The 19,035-nt window shown below is 32.8% G+C and overlaps 1 protein-coding gene across 1 annotated transcript; it reads left to right on the forward strand.

The window, feature by feature from the left end:
• Positions 1 to 10,173: 10,173 nt before the first annotated feature.
• On the forward strand, positions 10,174 to 12,194 carry LOC149508645 (cytochrome b6). The gene is made up of 2 exons (XM_089757813.1): positions 10,174 to 10,603; positions 11,427 to 12,194. Exons 1-2 carry the CDS (start codon positions 10,598 to 10,600, stop codon positions 12,066 to 12,068), a joined length of 648 nt encoding a protein of 215 aa, XP_089613939.1. The 5' UTR covers positions 10,174 to 10,597; the 3' UTR covers positions 12,069 to 12,194.
• Positions 12,195 to 19,035: the final 6,841 nt, after the last annotated feature.

The raw sequence follows: 19,035 nt of genomic DNA on the forward strand, positions 1-19,035 counted from the left end.
TTCAATTGGCCTACGATGTTATTGTAGAGAATCCCTGTCTTGTTTTCCACACCCTTATTTCATCTATTGATATACAAAAATTATCTTTCCATTTCCTCTTTTTGGTCTCATATCATATAACAACCATATAATGAATAATAAATGAATCTTTTTGGCGGGAATTCTCAGGCAGAAAGGGACCTATTTTGCTGTTTTAAGAAAAGGAAAATCTTATCTATCGAATCATTGTACATTTAAATTTTAATTTTGAATTAGGAATTCCGGGTACAAATATACAAATACAAGTGGTCTTTAACCACACATACATGTGATTATATATGTATTACCATAATGTATGTAATACGATAAAGAAGGAGGATTTTAAATGCGAGATCTAAAAACATATCTTTCCGTAGCACCGGTACTAAGTACTCTCTGGTTCGGTTCTTTAGCGGGTTTATTGATAGAGATCAATCGTTTCTTCCCGGATGCGTTAACATTCCCTTTTTTTTAATTCTAGTTATTGTCGCGGGACGGGGTGAAAAAGATTAGATCGATATACAATCAAATATCTGTGACTAATCTCTCGCCCCCCCTTGACTTTAGTTGTTTTTAGAATTATAATTATATAAGAAATGAATTCTAATTATATAAGAAATAATTCTATTTAGTTTTTTTAGAATTCTAATTATATAAGAATTATATAAAATAAATAAGGAAGGTAGAACGAAAAAAGTGGATTGAACCTCAACAAAACTTGGGTTCAAGCTCCAATTAAATTACTAGTAGAGCGAAAAGAGAAATGTGGCTGGAACAACAGTATCCTACAAGATACTTAAAGAAAATACCGTACTGTGATTCTAAATCGAGTTAGAAATCATTGTATTACTTATTTACTATTAGTATAATACATATTGATTTACTATATTGATTGCAATTGATTGCAACGAAATCTTTCAGGATTTGGTTTTGAGTTAGCAACTTTTATTTATTTATTTTCATTCCTTTCTTCTTCACTTTTGATCGGAAAATAGAAGAGTTGGGTGAATTAAAAACTCAAAGGGGGTTCATGGCCAAGAGTAAAGATGTCCGAGTAACGATTATTTTGGAATGTACCAGTTGTGTTCGAAACGTCGTTAATAAGGAATCAACGGGCATTTCCAGGTATATTACTCAAAAAAATCGACACAATACGCCTAGTCGATTGGAATTGAAGAAATTCTGTTCCTATTGTTACAAACATACAATTCACGGGGAGATAAAGAAATAAATCGAATCAAGTACTCGTATGTCAACCCTTCCCGAGAATATGAGAAAATAGGACATTAGGTATTTAGGTAACATTAGGTATTTAGTATGAGAAAATAGGACATTAGGTATTCAGGTATAATAATATATATTATATAATATATTAAGTAATATTAAGTATATAATTAGTTAGATATAATATATAACTAATATATAACAAATATTTTATTTATATATTAGTCTATATTTGTATTTCCTTGTCTATTCCACGCTTTCTTTTTAAAGTGAAGTTTTTAGTTTTAAATTATTCGATATGCACGTTAATAAATTTTTAACCTTTTTAACCTGGTATATGATTGTATCAATATTCTTTTATTTTTTTTTATTCTATTTTTTATTTAGTTCTTATTTTTTTAATAATTTTTTTCTTTATTCTCGAGTCAATTATTTATTTTTTTAGTTTACCGTCTTCGAATGATTTTTAGTTTACAGTCTTCGAATGATTAGGAGTTGGATTTTCATTGATTAGGAATTAGATTTTTAATATCACTAACTATTTTTTTTTTTATTTTCTATTCGTGCATAATGATTATTTTAATATTGTTAATTTTAATATTGTTGTTAATTTTAATATTGTTAATATTGTATTATTTATTATATTGTATGATTTATTCATTACTATATTTTTTAGTTATTACTATATTTTGTATTTATTACTATATTTCATTATTTATTTCTTATTTTATTAATTATTTATTATTTTCGTGTCGGTTCTATATATATTTATAAATTATATTTATTTATTATTTATGTATTATCACAGTTATAGATATTTATTTAAATTATATTTATATATTAAATATATTAAAATATTAAATTATATTTATATTTTATATATTAAATATATTAAAATATGAAATTATATTTATATATATTTATAAATTATATTTATTTATTATTTATGTATTATCACAGTTATAGATATTTATTTAAATTATATTTATATATTAAATATATTAAAATATTAAATTATATTTATATTTTATATATTAAATATATTAAAATATGAAATTATATTTATATATTAAATATATTAAAATATGAAATTATATTTATATATTAAATATATTAAAATATGAAATTATATTTATATATTAAATATATTAAAATATGAAATTATATTTATATATTAAATATATTAAAATATGAAATTATATTTAAATAAATATCTATAAATAATATAATAATAAAATAAACTAATAAAATAAACAAATAAATAATAAATAAATAATTAAAATAAACTAATAAAATAAACAAATAAATAAGAAATAAATAATAAATAAATAATACAATAATAAAAAAAACAAAGCAAATCGTATTTATTCTATTAATTCTATAATTTGAATTTGATCCGATCAAAATAGGATTTTAGAAAAGGATAGGATAGGATTATTTTTAGAAATAAGGAATAAAGAAATGATGGATAAATACAAGCGATCTTTTCGTAGGCGTTTGCCCCCGATCCAATCGGGGGATCGAATTGATTATAGAAACATGAGTTTAATTAGTCGATTTATTAGTGAACAAGGAAAAATCTTATCTAGGCGAGTAAATAGATTGACTTTAAAACAACAACGATTAATTACTATTGCTATAAAACAAGCTCGTATTTTATCTTCGTTACCCTTTATTAATAATGAGAAACGATTTGAAAGAAGGGAGTCGACCGCTAGAACTAGAACCAGAAATGAGAAACGATTTGAAAGAAGAGAGTCGACCGCTAGAACTACTGCTCTTAGAACCAGAAATAAATAGGCTTACCCTTCAATTGACTCAAAATTATCAAACGTAGACTGATGCTTTATTCAAAAAATCTGATAATCAAAATTGTCGTGTCGTAAGAAAAAAGAAATAAATAAAAGAATCGAATCGGGTTGGGGAAGAAAAATAAATTTTTTTTTTTTTTATTGAGCGTCTTCGCTCATCTTGTTTTCTTGTTTTGATGACCTTATCAGAATTTTTTTATCATATTAATTTCTACTCTACCTCCCTCGAGTTCATTCTCGAGGGAACCCCATTTCATTTAAAGCATTTCGGTGGATTCCTTCCGATCTCCTTATTTTATAATCTCGTTGGAAATCATATAAAGACAATTCCTATTTGAGATAGCTATTTGTGCAAGTATTTTACGATTAAGAAGCAACTGTTTCTTGTACCGATTTTTTATTAATCTACTATAATTATAGGATACCCCCATTCCTCGAATTCCTGCATTTATTCGAGTGATCCACAAACGACGAAAATATCTTTTTTTCCTATCTCTATCCCGATCAGCCGAAACCAAAGCTCTTACTCTTTGTCTCCGAGCTATATATCCCTCTTTCATTCTGGTCATTGAATAAAAGAAATTTTGATGAATAACTAATTCTTTCTTTCAGTTATTCTTTTCTAGTCTATTAATAACAAAACGGATTCTTCCAATGTATAAAATAAAAATTCCAATGGCTTTTGCTACTATAACCGTCCCGCCCACGATTTTTCCTTTTTTCTAGGCATTTCATTTCGCCTTGAAATAAGAAATTGTATTGATACTAGGTATCAAAAAAAGCATATTAACTAAAATAAAGGAGTAAATAGAAATGGATAAATAAATAGTGGGTTCCATCGTTTCTATGGTTACTTCTTAAACGGTGAGGTCCCCTCTATACACCGGAGCTCATTCCTTCATTTAACATTTAATTGGTAACTTGTACAGTTCACACTCTTCGGCTCTACTCATAAATTTTTCAGTAATAGATCTTTCACAACGAGATCTATCTTATACAGTAACGGTATGTAATTAGGAGGATTAATTGGGTAGCTGACCCTGTTAGTCCGTTCTTTGCAAGAGTCGAAGCATAATCTTTTTGCTTTTTAAATAGGATTTTCCCCGCTTAATGGATAAGCATTTGCTACCAATGGGGAATTTTTAAAAAATTCCAAGATTGGATTTGCGCCAATGGAAACCATAAATTTCATACACAATAGAAGGATATGGTAGATCTATCTTTTTTAGATAGTGAACGGAAGAACCCCATTCTATTCACTGGTACTGATCGTTGATACTGAAAAATTGTTTCCTTTTTCTCAGCCCATGATCTGAACAAGTCGCACATACACCCTAGTACATCTTCCTCGGCGCTGAGGACATCCCCGAAGAGCAGGGGCTTTCGTGACATTTCTAATTGGCTGTCTTGCATTTCTAATAAGTTGTTTAATAGTTGGCATGCTGAATCATATACAATCATATACATAATAGACTGGTTTAGATCGATCCTAACCAGATGATTATGAATTACTTCTTTTTCTCTTTAATAGATTAATAAAATATTAATCTATTAAAGAGAAAAAGAAGGAAAGGAATAAGAGGGATTAAATCAATCTAAATCAAAATTAAATGGTGTTCCATTGTCGTCAAATGGTGGTCTTCCATTGCCATTGTCGTCAAATGGTGGTCTTCCATTGCCATTGTCGTCAAATGGTGGTCTTCCATTGCCATTGTCGTCAAATGGTGGTCTTCCATTGCCATTGTCGTCAAATGGTGGTCTTCCATTGCCATTGTCGTCAAATGGTGGTCTTCCATTGCCATTGTCGTCAAATGGTGGTCTTCCATTGCCATTGTCGTCAAATGGTGGTCTTCCATTGCCATTGTCGTCAAATGGTGGTCTTCCATTGCCATTGTCGTTAACTAGTCTCCATTTTTTATTCACTATAGGTTTGTTATTCACTATAGGTTTGTTATTCACTATAGGTTTGTTATTCACTATAGGTTTTTCATTCACTATAGGTTTTTCATTCACTATAGGTTTTTCATTCACTATAGGTTTTTCATTCACTATAGGTTTGTTATTCACTATAGGTTTTTCATTCACTATAGGTTTTTCATTCACTATAGGTTTTTCATTCACTATAGGTTTTTCATTCACTATAGGTCTCGATTCTGTACGCACTATATGATCCACAATTCCATGATCTTTGGCTTCTTTTGCTGACATAAAATTATCTCTTTCCATGTCTTTGTTTATAACCCATCGGGGCTGGCCCGTTCTTTGTACATAAGCCTCTATGATGTCTTCTTGCATTTTCATTACTTCGTCTGTTTCCATGACCCAGTCTTTGAAGCCATCATCCTTAAGCATACTAATAGGTTGATGGATCATTACCCTGATGATATAACATACTTCTAACTCACATAATGAGGCGAGAAGAATAGCTATAGAATTGAACAACCGTACAGGCATTTTTTGCGCATTGCATACGGCTTTACAATTGCATACGGCTTTACAATGGAATTCTCTTTTTTCTTTCATCGAAAAAAAGAGAAAATATAGAGTCTATTAGACCCAGATTAATAAATAATCCAATTACCATCCTTCTTTTTCTTTTTTTTTCGGAAAAGTTTAAAAATACTATGATGGCTCCGTTGCTTTATATATTTATTTCGTCTGTGATTCAGCAATCCCAAAGTTTCTTTTTTTTTTTGAAAAAAAAAAAAGAAAGAAAAAAAATAGTCTTTTTTTTTTTCGTACTCTTTCATAACATAAATATTGTTAATAGCCTCTGGTAGGAAAAGAAAAAAAGTTTGTGACGCCTGAGATGGGCCCACGATAGCTAAGATCAAATTGGAAATGCCCCTTCTCTCATACTACTCTTTCGATACATAATCTAATATTTTTTTTTGAAAAAAAAAAAAAGAAATAAAAAAAAAATTTCATATCGAATTCAAAGTGCCATGCTATTATTACTTACTAATTCATATTTCATATGGCGAAGGCATAGTCTTCTTTTTTCTTTCCATCAATAATAAAAAAAAAAAACTCATTGGCGCCGAGCGTGAGGGAATGCTCTGCGTTTGGTAATTTCTCCTCCGACCAAGAGAAAAGCTGCGATTGAAGCGGTCAATCCCATGGCTAGTGTATGCACATCTGGTTCCACTGCTTGCATAGTATCAAAAAGAGATAATCCAGATACTATCCCTCCGCCAGGAGAGTTTATAAAAAAAAACAGGTCTCGGCTATTACTCTCTATACTGAGATAGATCATAATACCCGCAAGTTGATTCGAGGTCTGGATATCAAGCTCTTTGCCCAAAAAAAGCAATCTTTCTCGATAAATTCGGTTGATTAGGATAAAATTGTATCCCTTAGTAGCCGTACAGGCACCTTTTGATGCATACGGTTCAACAAAAATTGCGAAAAAAAATCAATGTGTAGATTCCAGCCATCCTTTGTTTTTTCTAGTCGGACCTTTCTAACTTCTAATTTCTAATGAAGGGGCTTTTTCTTACATTTTTTAAATAAAATGAAATTTAAAATTAAATTAAAGAAAGATGAGTTTTGGCCCGTTTTCCTATAATATAGAAAAAATTCGCTAAACTTATTGCACAAACTTTTCATTGATCCATTTTTTTTTCATTGCGATTCAATCCAAATCACGATGTCATTTTCTTGTTCCTGAATGGGGTTCGTCAATTTTTTATTCAATTTTTTTAGGTTTATGCTCTACTCCGAGTAAAGATCTGCCCGATTTTTATTTGCACATATAGGACAAATGACCCAATACCACGTCTTTTTGCTATGATTTCATTTCCTTTTTTTATTTTAATTTAATTCCTTTTTCTTTCATGTTTTTCGCCAAATATTCAACGTATTTCCCATATTATTCGATTGATTAACAGTTTGAAATCGCTCTTATTTATAATTAAAAAAAAAAAGAAAAATTATGATTATGATATAGGTGGTAATCATAAATATATTACCAATTGGGTTTTTTCTAAACGGAGCCTGGATACTTCATTTTATCAGTCCAACCAAGCCAACCATAAATCATTCTAATTGAAAATATTAATCTGGATACACCCCCATGAAATGGATCTCTAATTGCACTTCATTACACTTCCCGCTACAAATTTTTGATAATTCAATCAATCTTTTTGGGGCGAAACAGGGGATATCTCGATCGGGCGAGAGAACGGGGGAATCCCATATGACCCAATATATTTGACAAGTCGCACTATATGTCAACCCAGCTTGCATCGTTATCTCCCGGAACTTGAAAAGGAACTTTTGGAATACCAACAGGCATAAAGTAAAAAGAATGTAAAATTATATTTCGCTTTGATTGTGGAAGCGTAATACGTAATGTAATACGTAATAATGGTCTTATCTTAATAATATGTAATATTATATTTCACTTTGATTGTGGAAGCGTAATACGTAATGTAATACGTAATAATGGTCTTATCTTAATAATATGTAATATTATAATATGTAATATTATATTTCACTTTGATTGTGGAAGCGTAATACGTAATGTAATACGTAATAATGGTCTTATCTTAATAATATGTAATATTATAATATGTAATATTATATTTCACTTTGATTGTGGAAGCGTAATACGTAATGTAATACGTAATAATGGTCTTATCTTAATAATATGTAATAATGGTCTTAATAATATGGGCCTTTATCATATTTTATACATAGATAGACTAAGGCCATAAAATAAAGAAAGGCGGAATGAATGAAAGAGAATTCTTACGAATAGGTCCTTTGAATGATGAACAAATAGGGATGCATTCATTCATAAAAAATAGGATCAACCCCCATTGCGTATTGATACTTATCGAGTATAGAATAGATCTGCTTCTCTTTTTTCTTCTGAGCCGAATTCTTCCCTTATTACTAATGGAATAGAACAAACATTAATCCTTTCTCCGAAAGAATCCACCGAAAAGGGGAGGTATTCCAATGCAATAAAGTTACATAGTGTCTATTTTTCGTTGATTTGATAAAGGGGTATTTCCATGGGTTTGCCTTGGTATCGTGTTCATACTGTCGTATTGAATGATCCCGGTCGCTTGCTTTCTGTTCATATAATGCATACAGCTCTGGTTGCTGGTTGGGCCGGTTCAATGGCTCTATATGAATTAGCTGTTTTTGATCCCTCCGATCCCGTTCTTGATCCAATGTGGAGACAAGGTATGTTCGTTATACCCTTCATGACTCGTTTAGGAATAACCAATTCATGGGGCGGTTGGAGTATTACGGGGCGGACTATAACAAATCCGGGTATTTGGAGTTACGAAGGTGTGGCCGGAGCACATATTGTGTTTTCTGGCTTGTGCTTCTTGGCAGCTATCTGGCATTGGGTATATTGGGATCTAGAAATTTTTTGTGATGAGCGCACAGGAAAACCCTCTTTGGATTTGCCCAAGATTTTTGGAATTCATTTATTTCTCTCAGGAGTGGCTTGCTTTGGCTTTGGCGCATTTCATGTAACAGGATTGTATGGTCCTGGAATATGGGTGTCCGACCCTTATGGACTAACCGGAAAGGTACAACCTGTAAATCCAGCGTGGGGCGTGGAAGGTTTTGATCCTTTTGTTCCGGGAGGAATAGCCTCTCATCATATTGCAGCAGGGACATTGGGCATATTAGCGGGCTTATTCCATCTTAGTGTCCGTCCGCCCCAACGTTTATACAAAGGATTACGTATGGGAAATATTGAAACCGTCCTTTCCAGTAGTATAGCTGCTGTCTTTTTTGCAGCTTTTGTTGTTACTGGAACTATGTGGTATGGTTCAGCAACTACCCCCATCGAATTATTTGGTCCTACTCGTTATCAATGGGATCAAGGATACTTCCAGCAAGAAATATATCGAAGGGTTAGTGCTGGGTTAGCCGAAAATCAAAGTTTATCAGAAGCTTGGTCTAAAATTCCTGAAAAATTAGCTTTTTATGATTACATTGGCAATAATCCGGCAAAAGGAGGATTATTCAGAGCGGGTTCAATGGACAACGGGGATGGAATAGCCGTTGGGTGGTTAGGACACCCTATCTTTAGAGATAAAGAAGGGCGTGAACTTTTTGTACGTCGTATGCCTACTTTTTTTGAAACATTTCCGGTTGTTTTGGTAGACGGAGACGGAATTGTTAGAGCGGATGTTCCTTTTAGAAGGGCAGAATCGAAGTATAGTGTCGAACAAGTAGGTGTAACTGTTGAGTTCTATGGTGGCGAACTCAATGGAGTGAGTTATAGTGATCCTGCTACTGTGAAAAAATATGCTAGACGTGCTCAATTGGGTGAAATTTTTGAATTAGATCGTGCTACTTTGAAATCCGATGGTGTTTTTCGTAGCAGTCCAAGGGGTTGGTTTACTTTTGGGCATGCTTCGTTTGCTTTGCTTTTCTTCTTCGGACACATTTGGCATGGTGCTAGAACCCTGTTCAGAGATGTTTTTGCCGGTATTGATCCAGATTTGGATGCTCAAGTGGAATTTGGAGCATTCCAAAAACTTGGAGATCCAACTACAAGAAGACAAGTAGTCTGATGCAAGATTGCTTTGTTATTTTTCGCTTCTATTTTCTGTTTGTGATTTGACATAGGCTGCTGTAAAAATCTTGATTAAAATCGCTGCCTTTTCTTTGATTCTTGTTCTTTCGTTATTTTATTCGGGAGATGATTCTAAATAAATAGGTACGGAAGCTATAATTGTAAACCACGATCGAATTTATGGAAGCATTGGTTTATACATTCCTCTTAGTATCTACTCTAGGGATAATTTTTTTCGCTATCTTTTTTCGAGAACCGCCTAAAGTTCCAACTAAAAAAATGAAATGATTTTTCATTATCTCAATTGAAGTAATGAGCCTCCCAATATTATATTGGGAGGCTCATTACTTCAATTAGTCCCCGTGTTCCTCGAATGGATCCCTTAATTGTTGAGAGGGTTGCCCAAAGGCAGTATATAAGGCGTACCCAGTAAAACTTACAAGTAAACCAGATATAGAGATGGCGACTAAAGTTGCTGTTTCCATTATTATATAATTATATAAATAATATATATAAATATAAATATAAATAATATAAATATAAATATAATTTCAAGATCACAATGGATCTATGATAAGATCGTTTATTTACAGCGGAATGATATACAAAGTCAACAGATCTCACTGAATACAAAATAAGATTTATGGCTACACAAACCGTTGAGGGTAGTTCTAGATCTGGTCCAAGACGAACTGTTGTAGGGGATTTTTTGAAACCATTGAATTCGGAATATGGTAAAGTAGCTCCTGGATGGGGAACGACTCCTTTGATGGGTGTCGCAATGGCTTTATTTTCGATATTCTTATCTATTATTTTGGAGATTTATAATTCTTCCGTTTTACTGGATGGAATTTCGCTGAATTAGATTCACAAGAACCACGAAGCCTCGCTTTTCAATACAAAAAGTGAAACTTTTAGTTCTCGGATTTTTTTTAGCCCATTCTATTTTGGTAGTTCGACCGCGAAATTTTTTTTGTTTCTGTATTTCCGGAATATGAGTGTGTGACTTGTTATAATTGATCCTATTGATAGTACAGAAAATGGGTCTGTCCTCTTGATCGAGATAGTTTTATCCCGTCGGATAGCCATTCTAGTATCTGGAGCACGGAATATATGAAATGGATCACGAAGTATTCGAACTATGATTCATACTTAATATCAAACCTCGCGGCCGGACTCAAAAAAAAAAAAAATTTTCAAAGAAAGAGGTTTTTTATTTATAAATCGAGAAATTTTTTCTTCTTTCAAACTCTCATTTAGTTTATGCTTATTTTGATCAAAGGACAAACCTTTCTTTTCTTTGTATTTTTATTTATTATATCTATTCTATTCATTGAATAAGTGATGATCCAATAATTCTTACTCAAAGAATCTTTGGACTTAGTTTGAAGGTTTTATTGAATCATCGCGGTTCTGGTATGAATCTGAAGTTTCAATTGATTCATAGGGTCTTAACAAGAGAATTCCTATTAAAAATAAAGAAAACAAGAATAAAGCCACATTCCATATAAATAACAAATCAAAGCAAAGAAAAAGAAAAGAAATAAGTAGGTAAATAGAAGATTCAAGAGGCCTGATCAACATAAAGACGAATGCGCCGACTTGATTTTTTGGCATTATAATTACAACTACAAAAAAGAGCTTTCGGATTTTTACTCTTTTGTGTCTTCAGATAAAATTGAATGAAAAGATTAAGAAGTTTCAAACTTTCTATTCCATATCCGTTTCAGCTATTATTTGGGTGTTTTTGTTTGAGCTGTACGAGATGAAATTCTCATATACGGTTCTCAGGGGGGGAGTCCTCTTGGTTTACCTATCTCAATAAAGTCTATGATTGGTTCGAAGAACGCCTCGAGATTCAGGCGATTGCAGATGATATAACTAGTAAATATGTTCCTCCTCATGTTAACATATTTTATTGTCTAGGAGGAATTACGCTTACTTGTTTTTTGGTACAAGTAGCTACAGGATTTGCTATGACTTTTTACTATCGTCCAACCGTTACTGAGGCTTTTACTTCTGTTCAATACATAATGACTGAAGCTAACTTTGGTTGGTTAATCCGATCAGTTCATCGATGGTCGGCAAGTATGATGGTCTTAATGATGATCCTGCACGTATTTCGTGTCTATCTCACTGGTGGTTTTAAAAAACCTCGCGAATTGACTTGGGTTACAGGCGTGGTTCTGGCTGTGTTGACTGCATCTTTTGGTGTAACAGGTTATTCCTTACCTTGGGACCAAATTGGTTATTGGGCAGTCAAAATCGTAACAGGCGTTCCGGAAGCTATTCCGGTAATAGGATCGCCTTTGGTAGAGTTATTGCGTGGAAGTGCTAGTGTGGGACAATCCACTTTGACCCGTTTTTATAGTTTACACACTTTTGTATTACCCCTTCTTACTGCTGTATTTATGTTAATGCATTTCCTAATGATACGTAAGCAAGGCATTTCTGGTCCTTTATAGAGAATATAGACCATAGCTATATTGTAACCAATCATTTATCTTATTACTTGCCAATCATTTATCTTATTACTTGGGGGAGGAACAATAGTATTTCATTGCTACAAATATGGATTGTTGACAAAAAAAAAAAAAATAAGACATGTATTTGGATATTTCCTTTCAACTCCACAATATTCTATTATTTATAGTTGAAAACCCCACAAAAAAAAAATAAGGACAAATGGATCTATGGGAGTTGTGTGACATTGACTATTGAATTGGCCATGCAGAAATATGCCTTTATCTGCTACATTGGAATCACAACCAAATGTGTCTTTGTTCCAACCACCGTGTAAGCCCCATACAAAGGATAGGCTGGTTCGCTTGAAGAGAATCTTTTCTATGATCAGACCTGACGATGTCGTGTATGAACAGGGCTCCGTAAGATCCAGTAGAATAAGTGATTTGGCATAATGCAAATTAGATTTTATTTATTTATTTTTTATTTTTTTTTTACTTTCTTATCTTAATAGTATGAAAATACATTCATTTCTTCTGCATCGACCCGATTTATTATTATTATACTATCGGAGTGAAACAAGGGATCTAAAGAAGAGCAAAGGCTAGACTATATTAGTAACAAGTAAATCCTTTGTATGTAAAAAATCTCGATATATTTTTGGGATAAAGGTGAATCGCAAGGCCTAAGACGACCCAGAAAGCACTTGATCACGATCAACTTTGTACGCCTACTTGGGTATTGAGCATTTACCTGTAAAAATGGCATTCCTTGGAATGTATAGTTGCAACTTCGTAAAATGGAATCAGGTAACTTTTTTCTTACATATGAAATCATTCATATATGTGTGGATAACATATAGATTCATTTTATATGTATCCGTTTGTATCCATTTGATTCGATTGATTTTTGCTTGAGCCGGATGATGAAAAATTATCATGTCCGGTTCCTTCGGGGGATGGATCTAGAAAAATTCACCTATCCTAATAACAAAAAAACCTGACTTGAACGATCCTGTATTAAGAGCTAAATTAGCTAAAGGTATGGGTCATAATTATTATGGGGAACCCGCATGGCCCAATGATCTTTTATATATTTTTCCAGTAGTAATTCTCGGTACTATTGCTTGTAACGTAGGCTTAGCGGTTCTAGAACCTTCAATGATTGGTGAACCCGCGGATCCATTTGCAACTCCTTTGGAAATATTACCTGAATGGTATTTCTTTCCTGTATTTCAAATACTTCGTACAGTACCTAACAAGTTATTGGGTGTTCTTTTAATGGTTTCAGTACCTGCGGGATTATTAACAGTACCTTTTTTGGAAAATGTTAATAAATTCCAAAATCCATTTCGTCGTCCAGTAGCGACAACCGTTTTTTTGATTGGTACTGCGGTGGCCCTTTGGTTGGGTATTGGAGCAACATTACCGATTGATAAATCCCTAACTTTAGGTCTTTTTTAAATTGAATCAATTTTAAAATAAAATATCATGATGTGCGTATCTAGGGAGTAGTCACTTCAAAGTCAAAGTGAATTCTCCCTAGATACATTTATTCAATTCTGGTCCCAATATATGGATTGTGCTGAAGGTTCAAAATCCATTTTCGTTTTTTTTTTTTTTTTCTAATTTTCTAAAGTAAAAAAAAAAAAAATGAAATAAATCCTAAATCCAATGGATTTAAAATTTTGGTAAATCAATTTCGCAATGCTTTTCTACTTCTTTTCTAGAATGCCCAATATTTGTTTTACATCTTCTATGCGAAAGTGTTCAATTTTCATAAGGTCTTCTTGACTGTTATTCAAAAGGTCCAATAATGTATGTATATTGGACTTTTTGAGACAATTATAGATCCTGGGAGGCAATTCTGATTGGTCAATAAAAATATATTTCAATGCTATTTCTTTTTTCTTTTTTCTTAGTTTAGCTAATCTATCATGAAAAGGAAAAAAAGGTAAAGTAACGTTGTGTTGATTGTTTTCTAAATGTAAGTTTTCTTCTTCCGCATCTAGAAAGGGAATAAATAAATCAATCAAATTCCGAGAGGCTTCATGAAGTGCTTCTTTAGGAGTTAAACTTCCATTTGTCCATATTTCTAGAAAAAGTATCTCCTGTTTTTCATTATCATTCCCATAACAATGAATACTATGATTCGCATTTCGAACAGGCATGAATACAGCATCTATAGGATAACTTCCGTCGTGAAAGTTCTTTGGCGTTTTTATACCGTATCCTCTATTTCTCTCGATTTGTAATCCAATACACAAATCAATTGGTTCGGTTAGGCTAGCTATATGCTGTGTATTATCAACGATTTCCACAGAAGGCGGTAAGATGATGTCTTGAGCAGTTACATATCCGGGACCCTTGGCACAAATAAAGGCGTTACGAGTTCCATACAAATTACTTCTCAATACAATTGCTTTTAAATTCATTAAAATTTCATGTACTGATTCTTGAATACCTACTATGGTAGAATATTCGTGTGGTATTTTCTCAGATTTTGCACGTGTAATACATGTTCCTTCTATTTCTCCAAGCAAAGCTCTTCGCATCGCAATGCCTATTGTGTCGGCTTGGCCTTTCATAAGTGGAGACAGAATAAAGCGTCCATAATAAAGACGCTTACTATCTGTTCTTGATTCAACACACTTCCACTGCAGTGTCCGAGTAGAGACTTTTACTTTCTCTCGAACCATAGTAATATTATTTTATTTGATCAGATCATTGAATCATTTATTTCTCTTGAAATCTCTTTAGTGTTTATTTCTACACACGTTTTTTTTTAGGAGGTCTACAGCCATTATGTGGCATAGGGGTTACATCCCGTACGAAACTTAATAGTATACCACTTCTACGAATAGCTCGTAATGCTCCATCTCTTCCGAGACCAGGACCTTTTATCAGAACTTCCACTCGTCGCATACCTTGGTCTACTACTGCTCGAATAGCATTTCTCGCTGCGGTTTGAGCAGCAAAAGGAGTCCCTCTTCTTGGACCCTTGAATCCACAAGTACCGGCGGAGGAAGAAGAAATTACCTGACCCCGTACATCTGTAATAGTAACAATGGTATTGTTGAAACTTGCTTGAACATGAATAACTCCTTTTGGTATTCTACGTGCACTTTTCCGTGCACTACTGCGCCCATTCCTACGTGAACCAACTTTTGGTATAGGTTTTGCCATATTTTATCATTTCATAAGGATAAGTCAGAGATATATGGATATATCCATTTCATGTCAAAACAGATCTTCTATTTTTATTTGTTCATCGCTTTCTTTAAGATTAGTTTCTTTTCTTTAACTTTAAGGAGTTCTTTTTAGAATAGAAAGATTATCCTTGTCTCTGTTTATGTCTCGGGTTGGAACAAATTACGACAATTCGTCCCCTCCTACGGATTAGTCGACATTTTTCACAAATTTTACGAACGGAAGCCCTTATTTTCATAGTTGTTATTCCTTAAATTTTTCCGAATCTACTTATTGGAAGAAAATAAGTTTCTTGAAATTTTTGAACCTTGAATTGGATCCCCCTGAAAGGAATCTTGAAGTTGAAAAAACTACCTAATCGTTCGAATCCTTGTTGCGGAGTCTATAAATTATACGCCCCCTGGTTGAATCATAAGCACTTACTTCACTTTTGTTGACTCTATCCCACGGTGGTATACGTATAAAACTCGATCGGACCCTTCCTGAAACATAACCTAGAATCAGATCTTCATTATCTAAAGGAATCTGGAGTGGACGTGATTCACTAATTAAACCTCCATGAATCCATTTTTGTTCTTTTATTCCAGGTAAAACTTCCTTGACGTATCAACTACTGTAGGGCAGGAGGAGTTCTATTAGACAACCCGTGCTTTTTTTTTTCACAAATGGAAAGTTTCGGATTCGGATACAATTCGGATGTTAGACAGATTACCATATATAACACAAAATTTCTCCGCCGATTCCTTCTAGTCGAGCCTCCCGGTCTGTCATTATACCCCGAGAAGTAGAAAGAATTACAATCCCCATCCCGCCTAAAATTCTAGGAATTTGTTGATAGTTAGAATAGATTCGTAGACCGGGTCGACTGATCCGTCGTAAATTTAAAATAGTTCTATATGGTCCTTTCCTATTCCTTCTATGCCGTAGGGTTAAAACCAAAAAATATTTGTTTCTTTCCCGATGTTTCCTTATGTTATCGATAAAACCTTCTCGTAAAAGTATTTTAACAATGTTTTCAGTGATGTTAGTAGATCCTATTCGAATCGTTCCTTTTCTATTCATGTCAGCATTTCGTATAGAAGTTATTATGTCAGCAATAGTGTCCTTACCCATGGTAAACTAAAATTATTGTTGCTCCCGAATTTTGATATAACCAACATGTTCTTTTTTTTTTTTTACTTAGTAAAGGTATATACGTGAGACACAATCTACTAATTAATCTATGTCATTTAAATACTCTAATTTAAATACTATAACTATATTGAATTGAGGTCTCGTCTTATAATACCTCAGGAGCTAATGAAACTATTTTAGTGAAATTTAACTGTCTCAATTCCCCGGCGATCGCACCAAAAATTCGAGTTCCTTTTGGATTTCCTTTTTGATCAATGACAACTGCAGCATTGTCATCATATCGTATTATCATACCGTTGTCGCGTTTGAGTTCTTTACAAGTACGTACAATTACAGCTCTGATCACTTCTGATCTTTCTAGAGGTGCCTTTGGTACTGCTTTCTTGATCACAGCAACAATAACGTCACCAATATGAGCATATCGGCGATTACTAGCTCCTATGACTCGAATACACATTAATTCTCGGGCCCCGCTGTTATCTGCTACATTCAAATGGGTCTGAGGTTGAATCATTTTTTTTAATCTCTTCTTTCAATGGAACAAAGGACGAAGAAAAAAAGAAATATTGTTTGTCAAAAAAAAAAAAAAAAGGAAACCCGCAATTGTTTTTTTTATTCCCAAGACTTCTTTCCTTTGGTTCTATATTCCTATCCTGAAATAATGAATTGAGTTTTTATAGGCATTTTGGACGCCGCTATTGAAATAGCCTTTCTTGCTATATTTTCGGCTACTCCGCTCATTTCATAAAGTATTCTGCCCGGTTTAACGACAGCTACCCAATACTCGGGAGATCCTTTCCCCGAACCCATACGTGTTTCTGTAGATCTTACCGTAACTGGTTTGTCTGGAAATATACGTACCCATATTTTTCCACCACGGCGTACATTTCGTGTCATTGCGCGGCGCCCCGCTTCTATTTGTCTAGATGTAATCCAAGCGGGTTCAAGTGCTTGAAGAGCATATCTACCGAAACAAATGCGATTACCTCGATAAGATATTCCTTTCATTCTTCCTCTATGTTGGTTACGAAATCTGGTTCTTTTTGGGTTATAGTTGATGGTTGTTTATTAATTCCATCTCTACTACAGAACTGGACATGAGAGTTTCTTCTCATCCAGCTCCTCGCGAAAAAAATGACTAAAAAATATTTTATTTTATTCTTAAGATATATAGGTAGTTACTGAATAATAGATTGAATCCTGGGATTCTTTGCTTTGAGATTTTATCTGATCTATTTGAGATTTTATCTGATCTATTATAAATTTGTATATCTTGTTTGGATATATATTGGATATATATATATAAGTAATTAAACATGGATTCTATTTATAGATAATGTCTTATCTTGTTTTTGTTATAATGTTATAACGAATCTTTATTTTGTTTTGTCTTTTTTTATCATATTCATCTCGGATCGACAAAAATTTAACAATCAAATAAAATGAAAATAAAATTTTTAAAATGAAAATAAAAAAAAAAAATGAAAATAAAATTTTTAAAATGAAAATAAAATTTTCGCGGGCGAATATTTACTCTTTCAATATCTATTTCAGTTGTCGGGTTAACTCATGACCTCTCAGAATCAGAACAGAATAAAAAGAAATGAAGTGGTCTCTGGTTTGTTCCGCCATCCTACCCGATAAATCATTAGGATTCGTTTTCAATAGAATCCTCTGCATTCACGGGTTCCGTCGTCCCCATCGCTTCTCGATTAATGCTTAGGTCTGAATTCTCCAATGGAGCCTTAATTTAATATTTAATAAAAATTTAATATTTAATAAAAATAAAAATTTAATATTTAATAAATAATATTTAATAAAAAAATTTGTTAATTTGTTCTTTAGTCAACCTTCTCAGTCTTTATTGACTTAAGGCTCTTGATTTTTTCTTCGATGAACAGATATTCATCTAATTATTGATGAATCTCTATTGATGCTCTATTACATTGCTCTTTATGAGATGCTTCGTAGACCTTACATATTGGAATCATATATCATTTCATTTCTATTTCTTTTTCTCTCTTTCTCTCATCCTTCTATTTATCCACATACTTTTTTATTTTGCTTCACAATTTAGATATATTCATAATCAGATTGGTTTTTTTTTACTTAACTTAATGCAAAAAAAAAGATTTCAGTTGCTATAATGATATGACCAATATATCATATCTTGACTGATTCTTTGGATCCAGATAATCCGAAGCGATGAGTTGGTTATTAGTGCTATAGTTATTAACTTATACTGTGGTTCGCCCATTTTTTTTTTTGAATCCTAAGCCTAAAAACCCAACGAGTCGCACACTAAGCATAGCAATTATATCAAATGATCAATCAAATTTTTATTTAACCTTATAGAATATAGAATTTAGAACTGCTCATTTTTTTATTGAACATAAAAAAATGAAAGAATTTGTCATTTTTTGTTCTATCGCAGAATAGAACGTAAAGACAAGTAGAGTCTTATTCTTATTATTCTTCATCTATAAATATCTATAAATATCCAAATTTTGATTCCTAATACCCCATAGATAGTTCGAACTCTATAGGAGCAATACTCAATTTTCGCTCCAATCGTTTGTAGAGGAACCCTACCTTCCCGGATCCATTCGACACGCGCAATTTCTTT

This window comes from Durio zibethinus, unplaced genomic scaffold (assembly GCF_047325235.1).
Source record: "Durio zibethinus cultivar Kanyao isolate XHJ-2024 unplaced genomic scaffold, ASM4732523v1 HiC_scaffold_312, whole genome shotgun sequence".
NCBI classification, from domain to species: Eukaryota; Viridiplantae; Streptophyta; class Magnoliopsida; order Malvales; family Malvaceae; genus Durio; species Durio zibethinus.